This window comes from Oreochromis aureus, linkage group 19 (assembly GCF_013358895.1).
Source record: "Oreochromis aureus strain Israel breed Guangdong linkage group 19, ZZ_aureus, whole genome shotgun sequence".
Lineage (NCBI taxonomy): Eukaryota > Metazoa > Chordata > Actinopteri > Cichliformes > Cichlidae > Oreochromis > Oreochromis aureus.
In genome coordinates, this window is record NC_052960.1 from 4688204 (window position 1) to 4701188 (window position 12985).

The window sequence follows — 12985 nt, forward strand, 5'->3', positions numbered from 1 at the left end:
CGGGCTTACAGTACGTCTTCATCCTCACCAAAAACTATTCGCATCATCAGCGTGATAATCAAAGTGAAATAGGAGGAAATGAGAGAGAGAGCAGAGCACGCGCCGAATGACTACTTAGCAGTCATTAATTAGGTATCGAAGAGCATTTTTTTTTTTTTTTTTTTTTTTTTGTCAGTAGAGGGGGAGAGGTGCCACTGTGAGTCAATGAGTGCTTGTCAGGAAGGGTCTATTAAAACCACGTTAATGTGTGATGGGGGGGTGGGGGAGCCAACTGTGGGCAAAACAGTTTCAATGATTCTTTTATTACTGAGCAGATCAAAAGTGGAAAATAATTCACAACCTGAATTTTGTCAAGTTTTGTGAATCCTTCCTTCCTCCCGTTGTGAAACTATTAATGTGCATGTGTAAATCATTCATTTTAAACTTTATGGAAACAGGAGAGCATTCGAATCACTCTTTTCACCTTCATTTTTAATACACACTCACAGGAAGATCCAACCAAGCCTCTAATGTTTAGAAATGGACTTACATTCTCCTGTGTCAAGTCATTGATATTTGTGGATATTGCTTGGAGCCAGTCTGTGCTTTCTGCTGCAGTGCAAAATTGAAGAATATTGGTGCTGGCTCCATCCAAGGCAAAAACTTCAAAACAGTTGAACCTGGTGGAGCAAAGAGGTCAAAATTAGACAGAGACGAGAAGATCAATGCTGATACTGAACAAGTGAAGCTTGAGTCGTCCAGATGTGAATTCATAGTCTGTAAGCCTTAATAGTATTTTTACATGCAGTAGAGCATCGTTATCATCTGATGGCTCCTATGTAAAAACGCCCAGCTTTAATAAAATGTTGATGACTGCAATGTTCAGGTTAAAGCTTCAAAACCGATGAGTGACGCAAGCAGCGTCTAACTTTTTTATGCACATGTTTAAAGAAGCTGCTACTAGCTACTACAATATGAAGAGGAGAGAGGTCCAATAAGAGAAAGCTGCCCAGAGGCCAAACAACCTTCTGGAGATGGGCGCAAAGAAGTAGTCTGGCTCAGTCCAGAGTAAAATTCAAACACCAGGACTCTCACCAGTTCTCAACGTGAACTTTGCTAAAACTGACTTTTTTTTTTTCTCATTTTGTTAGAAATTTTGTTCCCAGCTATTTCTTAGCTAGGAGCGGTAACTTTGTGCCATTTTCCCATTGCTTGTGCCAAATCAGCCAAGTTAAGCTAACCAGCTGCTAGCTGTAGATTCATATTCATGTGCTTTATTCACAGCAGCCCTTATGAGATAAGAGTGTTGACGGTAATGATAATAATAATAATAATAATAATAATAATTAGGGCTCAGGTTTGAACAGAACACAACTTTCATTAATGTCATTACTAACATGTGCTTTATATTTTCCTACTTTTTTCTGTCAAAATCACTGCTGTGAAATTGTTCTACTGGACAGATATAGGAGCATTAACAGCTACCCAACCCAAATATACTCCAGAGGATGAAGAGGGCATCCTGCATGACCGCCAACCAGCTAATAAATATGAAAATATAACACACTGCAGTTAAGGTTGAGAAAGCTACCAATCACAAACCATTTACAGAGTAAAATGAGAATATTAACAGTACAAATTTGCTTCACGTGTCCCTTCATTTCATTTCCTTTATTTGGGCCTGTATTTAAAACCTCTTTTCTTACTTTGGAGTGGCCTGCAGTCAAGGGCATTACTTTACAAATACAATTACGTTTCTCTGTTGATGGGGTTCTGATGAGGTCATCTGAGGGGATTCATGCTCATCAGCAGAATGCAAAGCTTTGACACTTAATTTTCGTGCATTCGCATGATGGTTGCCAAGGAAAAACGGTTATATGAGATGGTTAAGCAATCTCAGGCACTGGAGTGGAGAATGTACAACATTAGAAAGAAGAAGAAAAAAAACCTGAATTTTTGAGAAGTGTTGAGCAGCAGCAGTATGATGCTGTTAAGGTACGTGAGATGAAGGCTGATAAACACAGAAACAATAAAAGGCTTCCAACGCTCAGTGTGAAGAGGGAAATCTTCTTAGACGGCTCCTAAACCAAACACTCCATCCTCACGCACAGAGCAGCTACTCGAGGTTAGATTATACAAAGTCAGCATTCCTAACAAATCCTCTGAGCATGACTGTTATACTGTATCTGCAATAGGCTTGTTAAAATCTTATGTTCCGCTGCCTGTGTACTGACCCAGTGACTCTCCAGGGGTGATTTTGGCCGGACTGGAATGTCGTTTTTTGATTTAACAAGGGTGCAAATTCTTTCTGTCCCAGTGCCTGACCCAAATTTGCCTTATGTTGTGGTTTGTGTAACTGTGAAGCATCACTAATGGATAATCAGAATGTCTTTGTTTTTCGAGCAAGCATTGCCAAATGCATCTAGTTGCATTTCAGTGAGTACTGCATGGATAAATGAGCAGCTGATGAGCTCACCTTAAAAATAAATAAATAAACAGTATATCAATTAGATCTCTTTCAAATGACGTAAAACTTCCGAGGCCATGCAGCACAAGGGCAGATACGAGAGAAAAAGGGCAATGAATGAGGAGTTGAAAATGCAGAGATTAATCAAAGGAACGGACAGCTGGCGGCTCAATGTAGGGAGAACAGCGCTGTCAGGAGGAGCTGCTAAAGCCCTTCCACCTTCACTGAGCAGAACAAAAAAATCCTCGCTGAGAGATGGGATCTAGGGAGAGTGCGTTTTTTCATACATCTGCGCCATTCCCAGCGGCACAAATTATTGTGTCCTGCCTGCTGACTAGGCAGTAATAAATCCACTGAGACAAAGCATGGACATATCACCCAGTCAAGACGCAGGATAACACACGAACAATATACAGGAAGAAACTGTTTTTAGGGGAATCAAGCCATTAGTTTCAGTATAGTACAAGTGGCAGAGAGGGGGAAAATGTGCCATGGCTACTGATTAGTGAAGCAGGGAAATGAGCAGGCTTTGGGGCATTTCGTTCTTGGCATAATGAATGAGAGAAACTTGTTTGCTTTTGATTTCCCACCAAGAAATGCATAGATGTAAGTGCAACTTTGAATCCATGACACTGATCAAACACCCAGCTTGAATCATTAAAGTGCAATATAATATTCCTTTAATTAAAGCTGGGATTTTCACGAAATTAAACCCCCATTTTTGTCCCTGCTTAATTCCCACAACTACCAGTCAATATGTTTAGCGATCATTTCGCTACATAGTCATTTTCTTGGTAGTAGCGAAATGCATGAAATCCATGGCAATTTGATCTAATTAACAGCAACCTTACTTTTTGCTGGTGTGCCCCTGTATCAAAAGTGTAAATTGCACAAAACGGTGAGCATATAACAGAGTTGAAAGTATACTGGGGAACATATACATCTCTTTGGACTTGAGCTTGAGCTACGGTGCTTAAAAATATATGAAAACTTTAATTTGGTGCATGTGTTTTCTGCTGGATTTACTTTCACTGAACAACTGGCGCCCATCCATTTGTTTAATAGTAGCTTTGCAATATGTTTAGTCTACTAATGTTGGTGATGTGATAAAGACAAGGTTATGTACTCGGTGTCAGCATTACAGCGCTGCATGGGGTAGGACGGTGGGCTAGTGCATCGTTTTATTGTGAACTTCTGGACCTTGCAGATATTTTTGCATTGGGTAGGTATTCAGTAGTAATATCTTTTATTTCCAATGTGCAAAGAGACGCCATCCCAGCGTGGTTGCTGGAAATCCCTCTCACAGAAATGATCATTAAGCTTCAGTTCACCTGAGTGACCTTTCATTCCCCTTTGGAAACTACAAAGAAGAAGCTTAGCCAAAAAATCTAATGACAAACAGTCAGCAGTTGCGCTTCCACTACGAGGTCTTGCTTTCATAGTACAGACACACGATTGCCTGTTTCTGCATTGATTAGCAAGTAGCAGTGAGCAGCAAGCACCAGCACCCATGAGTGCACTGTTTGCACAAGCTCGTGCTGTTCTTATGGTTGTCTGCTGCACAACACCAGGAGGCTGTGCCAGATAATCTTGCATTAACTTTCTATCTGACTGACTCTTTTATATGTGAGTGTAAGGGAAGCAACTGCAGCTGTAATTACCTGCACTTTTACCTTGTCAAATGGTGCTGTGTCATCAGGATCTTAAACAATTCTCTACACACAAAATACACATCTTTGCATCACAGTGTTGTGTCACTAAACTGTATTTAGCTTCTACTGAGCCCCTAAAGCTAGTTTGCACACTGCTTAGCATCTCTTATTTGGTTTTTATCATTATATTCTGTTGTTTTTGTGACCATTTAGTTTGAGCTGACTCCTCGTTAGGTTTCCACATCAGATTAATTTTGGCAGAGGAAAATAAACACTTCTAATATCATGTAAGGAATTAAGAGATAATTAAGGCAAATGTTCTAAATGATATCATAAAACAATGTCATATTTGTTACTGCCTTTATTTCTGTGATGTTTCCGAGTACCTTCTCAAGAACTGTTTGCAAACCTATTAAATGCGCTTGCATCACACCGGCCAAGGATGAAACTTTGATGCATAACACTTGGAGTAAATAATTGCTTGCTTTTAGAATTTTTTTTAAAAAGCCCAGCTGTTAACACAAGTGTGGCTGACAAAGCCCTGATCATCTGCAAGATCTGCTCACTTTCAAATGTATCCGTTTTGATAGCTTAAACAAAACGCTGATAATACGCCATAGTCAGGATGAGGGACATCTCTGACACCTCGGTATTACTGAAAAAATGTATGCAAAAAGAAAGAAACAAGGCCTGCTCTTCTTCTTTGCTTTTAGCTTTCCATGTAGCTTTGTTTTAAAACATTTTGTTAAGAGTAGAATTAAATTCATCATTTGAGAGTAAAACTTTGAAAAAGTATCTGGCATACCAACTGGAAGCATACAGCATGTACTAACAAGGACCAGTAGAGCATTGTTTAAACTTTCAGATACAAATACACCGCAGTGTGCAGAGTCCACATCAACATTAAATGAGACCATGAGTCAACACTTCTCCATCAACACTAATGGAAAATCTTCATGCTCCAAGTGGGAATGAAAATACAGAGCAGCCTGTGAGATATAGAAAAGCTTTATAGAAATCATCTCAGCACCTACTCTTACATTACAGGATATATGCATGTAACAAAGTAAAAATATAATAAGGATAATATTAAATATGCTATCCCCATCCAGGTCTGTGTGAGCCAAACTGAAAAATGAGTGCTGCACCTTATTATTCATTTAATCAAATGTTAATTTTCTAAGAAATAATTCAGCTTTTAATTTGGGAATTTGGATATTTGTTTTTTCAGGCTTGGACACCTGACATTTCTCTCGCTTACAGCAGTGATTACCACACCTCATTGTTGTCAGCTTGGCAGCTTTTTCGCTGTTTTTATTGACTCCTCATACACCTGGCAAAAAAAAGCCAAACAAAAAAACCCCAAATCAAAAAGAAACACCGAATGGACAGAACTGCTTGGTGATTGGAAGTCTTGCTCTTCTTCAAGAACTCATGTTAGCAAGTGGAGAACACCTCTCTCTGTACACAGTGTACTGTAGCTGTTGGTTACAAGATGTTCTTTGAACAATGATTGGCTCCAACACATTATGCTCGTAGTTACACAACTTTTAGTTAAGCACAGACCAACCTTGTTTGGATGACCTGCACTTCATTCTGCACAGTGAAACTCGTACATCTAAATAAAAAAAATACATTTGTGAGTGGTACAGGGCTCAGAGAGTGAGAAATAAGAGGGAGCTGAGATCCAGACAAAGCATTCTTAATCTCATTGCAAGGTTTTTACTAATGTTTGACAGTTTTCTTTTGGACAAAGTTTATTCTGATTTCTGACGTCAGTAAAACTCAAAAACTGGTTATCAGAGCGACTTGCCAAGTTAGAAATTCACCCTGAATCAGATTTTTGATTCAAAGACATGAATAACCTATCGATGCATTTTCATATGCAAGTGTTAATCCTGGGCTACAGTGTGCATCTGTCAGCTGAATGAAGACGGCCGCAATAGCAGCCTGGCCAGTTAACCTTTAATATAAGAATACGAGGAATGTTTAATAGTCAATCCGTAGCTGATGGCACTGTTCTCTTAGATGGATTAAAAACAATAAGTAACCATTAAAAAATGATAAAATGGGTCACCATATATACACCTGGCCAGTGAGAACTGGCTGACTTTAACATCCAGATCCAGACTGGTGGTCAGTCTTTTATTATTTATCATCGACTGGAGTTTGGCAACGAGGCACAAACTATCCAGTCAAAATGACCTGAGAGACCTCGCATACTAACCCCAATAAAACAAACTGTGTAAACAAAATGCAAACGCAACTAAGCACAAAGCTAAACTGATTCAAATCGAACCCCGTCAGCTGTCTGCTGTTAAATGTGTTTTATTCCATGGCCATGATAATAACTGATAGGAACAAACGATTAACATAAAAAAAACAGCAATATGCATGTTTATTGCTGTAAATGTGTGTAAATGAATAGGTCAGATGTGAGGTGGATATTATAAGCATGGCTGTGGCCCTCGCATCCACACTGATCCGATCTATGTTTGTGCATTCTAACAGACTCATGTTATCCACATTTTTTCAGTGTAAACTCTGATATTGATGCGCTCTCTGCCTGCAGGGTTCCCTATTGACTGGACTCTGGTATTTCAGATTCAGCATCAGGTTATTACATTCAATGTGACCAAGCTCCAGATCTCCTCAATACATTTCTTTGGTCCCACTTACCAATCATTGGACTGCTGATTGGACTAAGCATTTGACAGATTTAGTATTGCAGGACTGTTGCTTCATCCAAATATAAAATTTAGGAGTAAAGATCAACTCCAGACGCATCGCCTCCTGCTGCGAACTGTGCCGCAGATTCTGTACTTTGGACTGATCAAGCGATACTTCAATAAAGAATATATTTAATAAGGATATCTTAAAGTTACAAAAAATATTTTTTACTTTGAAATGTCAAATTTTCTTTCATCCTTAAGATTTTTACAGACTTTGAAGTCATGGCATCAAACTGATTCGCCAAATCTTAGATGCAACATTTACAGTGTAAATATGAGAGCGTCCACATTCCTTTAAATTAATTCATTATAATATTATGTCTTTGACAAAATAATTCTCCATTTCTGGTGTGTACCACAAATGAACTTTCTCTGGAGTTTTTAAACTCACCTTAGGAAAAAGAGCTTGGTCATTCACAGAGACTTCCCACCAGGGCAGATGGATGAATTGATTTTTTTTAAACGTCTGTCTCCTTTAATACTGTAATGCATTGATCTCAATATACAGTGCCCGGCCAAAAAAAAACCTCATACACAAGACTATTTTGGTGGACCGCCTGTACCTTTGATAAAGGCGAGCATTCACCGTAGCATTGTTTATAACAAGCTTATGCAATCCCAGAAAGTTGATTCTGCTCATCTGGATGCAGCGTTTTCAGTGGGGGGAAACATTTCCTCACTCATCTGAGTGACTTCTTCAGTCTCAGCTGACTGCAGGTTTCCCCAGCCTTATAAACAGTACACATGCATAACAATCCAAACCAGCACCGCTGCATAACAATGAGCATTGAGATCACTTTCATCATCGTTGATATGCAAACTGCCATGACCATTAATCAATGTCCATGAGTACAGACAATTGGGAAATGGCTGCAATCACTGCATTGAAAGATGTACTGTTAGAGAGGCTTGTTCCTTTTTACATAAATGGCCTCCTTGACTCGCCTCTCCAATGTCAGATTTATTTCAGTTTGAGTTTCCAAGTTGCATTTCTTTTTTTCTTTTTTTTTTTGCCAAGTATTTTTCAAGTATTGATAATGATTGGAGAGTTGAACCACTGCAGCAGCACATCCTAAAGACTGCCACTGGGATTACGGTTTGGACTGTGGTGGGCATGTGCAAAAAAAACTTGTGCTCCCTGAATGTCACAGTTGGAGTCCGATGATGAAATCTACCATGAATCCATGCCATCAGCAAGCAAAAAACTCCATTGATGGAAAAATCTGATCTTCAGTCAGGAGTCAGGTGACCTCATTTTTTTTAGTGTTGCTGAACTCGGACTTGACCAACAGCAGCAACTCCAGATCCTAACAATGCCCCCACAGGTTTGTGGGTACTCGGCATGATAGATGCATCAGAGCTGGTGTGTCTCTAACATGAGGAGGAGCAGCACCTTTTCTAGAGCTTCATACTGACTTATAATATAAAAGGATGGATTAGATAAGCGTTACTGCATAGGTCATGGATTAAATCTATTTGGTTAGAACTAATTATGAACTGCAGTTTAGACTCACAGTAGTCAGTCATCAAAATTATTTCACTTCTGTAATATAAAGTTTACACATTTAAATATAAATGTGGAAAAAAATGGAAACCACTGGATTAGTAACTTGACAGGACATTAGAGACTATTTAGATCAATGTTTAATAAGTAATTTAAGCAAAGATGATAAACACTTAATTCCAGCTTTCCAACTGTGTGTGCTACTTTTCAATATACAGTTGTCCATATCGAGTGCTTCTGTTACTCCTTTAGCATGCTTTTGTTTTCCAGTGCAGGATTTTTTTTTCTTGTTAAAGTATGTGAGAATCAGCCCAGCTGAAGTTTTGTTAAACTATGTACTGACCGCACGGGGCAGCACGGTGGCACGGTGGTTAGCACTGTTGCCGCACAGCAAGAAGGTCCTGAGTTCAATTCCACCATCAGGCCGGGGTCTTTCTGTGTGGAGTTTGCATGTTCTCCCCGTGTTTGCGTGGGTTCCCTCCGGGTACTCCGGCTTCCTCCCACCGTCCAAAGACATGCAGCTTGTGGTTAGGTTGTGGTTAGTAGTTGAACTGTCAAACTTTTCCGCTGAAAAATCGATTTTAACTCTGAAATGCTGTAAAAATATCACTATGTATAGGTAGGTTAACTGGATAATCCAAATTGCCACTAGGTGTAAATGTGCGAGTGAATGTGAGTGCGAATGGTTGTCTGTCCCTGTATGTTAGCCCTGCGACAGACTGGCGACCTGTCCAGGGCGTACCCCGCCTCTCGCCCTATGACAGCTGGGATAGGCTCCAGCGCCCCCCGCGACCCTGAAAAGGATAAGCGGAAGCGAATGGATGGATGGATGTACTGACCGCTTCCTTTAACATGGGAGAACATGAGGGAGGGAAAAACCACAGTGTAGCACTTTTATACGATTTTCTTATCACTCGCTGCTGCCTACAGCTTGAAACGGCATAATAACCAATGTGGAGTCCAATAAACAAGTTTAATAAACATTTTTAATTAACTGAGCAGAGTCCCATCATTTATTTATCGTTAAGTACCTGCAATTTCTGAATTCTGCAGTTTGACACACCCTGTGGGGACTAGTGCTCAGCACAAGTGGAGGAAATGATAAGGAAAATGGACTAAGGTAAATAATTTCCAATTTGAAAGAAAAGCCATTTAAATGGAAGAAATTAGAGGTTTTATTAAGCTTCCTGTTTATGAAAAAGGTAACTAATAGTTGTTTAGAGCACAAGCTCAAGCACCTAAACTCGTGGTACCAGACTAACTTTGGATATCTGCATTTTCTACAGCAGCTACTCTGTGCTCATTTCTTAACAATATCTCTAATAATCACTTTAATAGACAGTTATTTTATTCTTTAGACAACTATGTCTTGTTCAAGCTTATAGAGTTTGCTGTTTTTACCTAACACAAAAAAGGGCTGTGAATATTTTATTTGTGATTTGACACTATGTTACACTAATATACTAATTGATATATTGCTTGATAAATTGATAAAGATGCTATATTGATTTGAAATAGAATTTTGTATGCGCAGTTTCACATTATTTGTAGCTTACAGGCTGCAAATAATATGGACATCTGCATATGATGCATGTAAATATCATTCAGACTTTGCTGTGGCTAAAGATAGTTAATTACCTTATATGGATGATGACCTCCAGTTTGCATTGGGGAGGTTTGCATTTGAGTGAAATGCAAATTAGCACCTCCAAATCTATGGTCATGATTTTCAGGCAGTAAAAGGTGGTAAAGGCATCCTGGGCTGGGACCAAGTTTCTGCCCCAAGTGGACGAGTTCAAGTATCTTGTTCATGACTGAGGGAGGGCGAGACTGACAGATGAATTGGTGCAGTGATGCAGATGTTGTACTGGCCTGAATGTTGAGAAGAGAATTCGGCATTAAACCAAAGCTGCTGATTTACCGGTGCATCCATGTTCCATCGTCTACAGCCACACGCTGTGAGTAGTGACCAAAAAAAATTATATCATGGATACAAGCGGAGAAAAAAAGGATCTTGGTCCGAAGACTGTCTGGGCTTTTCTTTAGACACAGATTTTTGAGATCTATGCCAGAGGAGGGGCTCAAACGAGGGGATACTTCTGCACGCTGAAAGGATCCAGTTAAGATGGTTTGGGCATCTGACCAGAATGCTTTCCGGATGCCTCTATGTAAGGTGCTTCAGACATGTCCTGCTGAGGGGAGGCCCCGGGGCAGGTGCAGGACACACCGGAGAGATTGTGTCACTTGGATGGCATAATAATATCTCGGTATCCCACAAGAAGAGCTGGAGTAGGTGGCTTGGAGAGGGGGAGGTTTGGCATCTCTGCTTAGATTGCTGTCCCCGTGACTGGGACTGCGATAAGCAGCAGCAAATGCAAATTGCACCCATCACTTTAAACAAATAGGGGACACTCCCAAAAAAGTCTCTCACATTAACAATGGATTCATGGTAGTTACCTGAAAATTCAACACGATACAACTTCCTAATTACTGTGAAGATGCTAATGATAATTTTCCCCCAGTGCAGAAATATTGTACATATGAGAGGAGATGGCTACAAAAACAGAAACCCAAATAAATCTGAGCTTCAAATGACAGAAAACACACAGAAACACAAAGAGAATCTAACTGAAAGAAATGGTTGGTACACACAGGGAAAAAAATCAATGCATTTCAGCAGTTTATACAAGCCTGCCATTTGGGATCTATAGGTTATGACTGTCAAATGTGAAACTATATCAAACAACAGGCCTCGTAGGTTTATTTTGTACTACAGTTTGGAAATGACTGAAAATCCTGATTGAAAAAGCCTGTGAAAAAAAACTGTTGTGAAATTACATTGCACAAGAAAATCAATACAAAAAAGGACAGGTATAATAATCAGAAGCATTTACAAGTTCGACCAGTGTTCTCTTAGTCGCACCTTCTGAGCCACAGCCTCGTAGCTGCGGTGACCTTTTAAGCCGTTTATGCCTGTGCATAGATATTGGCATTAACATCGTCCCGCTTAAATGAAAAGTGCTTGCTAAGCCAACAACTGCGCTCAGTGAACTGTGCGCCTTGGAGGTGAATTATATCATGCTGGATTACCCTTACCTTAATTTATCTTTGCCAGCTTTGTATCTGGAGACTCTGGCCATCAACAAGGGCAGGGAGACGGCATCCAGCCAGCGCTTCTCATACTTTGGTTCATTAGCTGAGGGCGAAGGGGGTGATGGAGCCTGCGTGGAATACATGAACGATGCGTGAGCTTTCTGCTTCTGTTGGCCAAATTCTTTTGATTACTGATGGATGCAACACAAGCACCATTTACATGCAAAAGAATTCCCTTCTCAACCAGGGCTAATCAGCTATTTTAGTCTGAAGTTCTCACTGTCTGCTTACTCTAAGCATGTCTGAGCGGGGTCGATATACTGAAGTTATAGACTCCAGCTGTTTTCTTAAAACACACACAAATAGCAACAGTTTTTCTTTCCAAATCAAACCCAATTATTCAATGTAAGTGGTGCAAGTATATCTGGTGCCCCAGATATTAACAGAGCTTTCCTCTGAATCAGGGAAATCACCTCCTGTTGCAGTTAACATGATGAAAATAATCAATAACTTGTGTATTGACTCTACATGTAAACTACATGCGCAGTGAGTAAGTTTGGAATAAGTGTACTGAAACTAAAAAAATCACTCAGCAGAACCTAAAAATGTCCATAATTTGCTAATGGAGTAAATACTGCACTCTCACTTCTGTAGTGAATCCACGTTCTGACTTCAGCATGCATCATAAATCCTTCCCTTCAGTTCCGAAACTGAATAAATCAGTTAGAAAAGCCTTTCATTTCTTTCAAATTATTCACTTTGAAATTGTTTTGTTATGAGTACAGCAATTATGTTTGTGGTCAATGATTTTGTGGAACACTAAAAGGCAAGGCCAGGACCCTCCACAGTGTTTGTATAGGCTAGGGCTGAGTATCATCACTGATTTCTAGAATCGATTCGATTACGATTCGATATTATAATTCTGATGATTTGTCAGTACTGACATTTGTGAGACTTGATCAGAGGTGTAAGCATCACAGCAGATGCCTTTGTGTCGAAGTAACTGAAGATAAAACACAGAAAAATATGAAGGAGATTTTCCTGGCCTGGCTTTTTAAAGCAGATAACCTTAAAAATATTCTGCAGTAGAACAAAAACAGAAGAAAACCATGACTCAGCATATGAACATTACCAGATGCTGCTGAAGTGAAGCAGAGCAAACTTACAGAAGTTTAATTAGAGTCACAACTAAGTGTTTTACAATTTGGCATCATTTTAAAAAGTTTACATTTCTTTACTATTAAACAGCAGAAATGGGGCTTTCTTGTCAGAAGTCATTTAAAAAAAAAAAACAGTGGCCAACAACGCGATATCATTTTATTCAAGCTAAACAACGGTAGACTGGTGGGTAATAAGCAAAACGGCAAAAGTCAGATGGAATTCATGACGATGTTTATGTGAAGAGAAATATGAAACATAGTCTGGATCAAACATAGTTTGGAGACACAAAACCTGCAGCTTCAGAATCTGAGCTGTCGGCTTTCAGCATCGACGACGTGTCTGTGTTCATGCCGTCGGGTGAGAAAGCCGACGTCTCACTGATCCTGATGCGTCGGGT

The 12985-nt window shown here is 39.7% G+C and overlaps 1 protein-coding gene across 1 annotated transcript in view; it reads right to left on the reverse strand.

Annotated features, from left to right (window-relative positions):
* Positions 1-12985, reverse strand: part of sntg2 (syntrophin, gamma 2) — a 99797-nt gene that overhangs the window by 38546 nt on the left and 48266 nt on the right. Inside the window, exons 9-10 of the mRNA XM_031732027.2 lie at positions 11431-11555; positions 530-659 (exon numbers count right to left, since the gene is read on the reverse strand). Of these exons, the coding sequence (XP_031587887.1) occupies positions 530-659; positions 11431-11555 (255 nt within the window). The remainder of the gene's footprint in view (positions 1-529; positions 660-11430; positions 11556-12985) is intronic.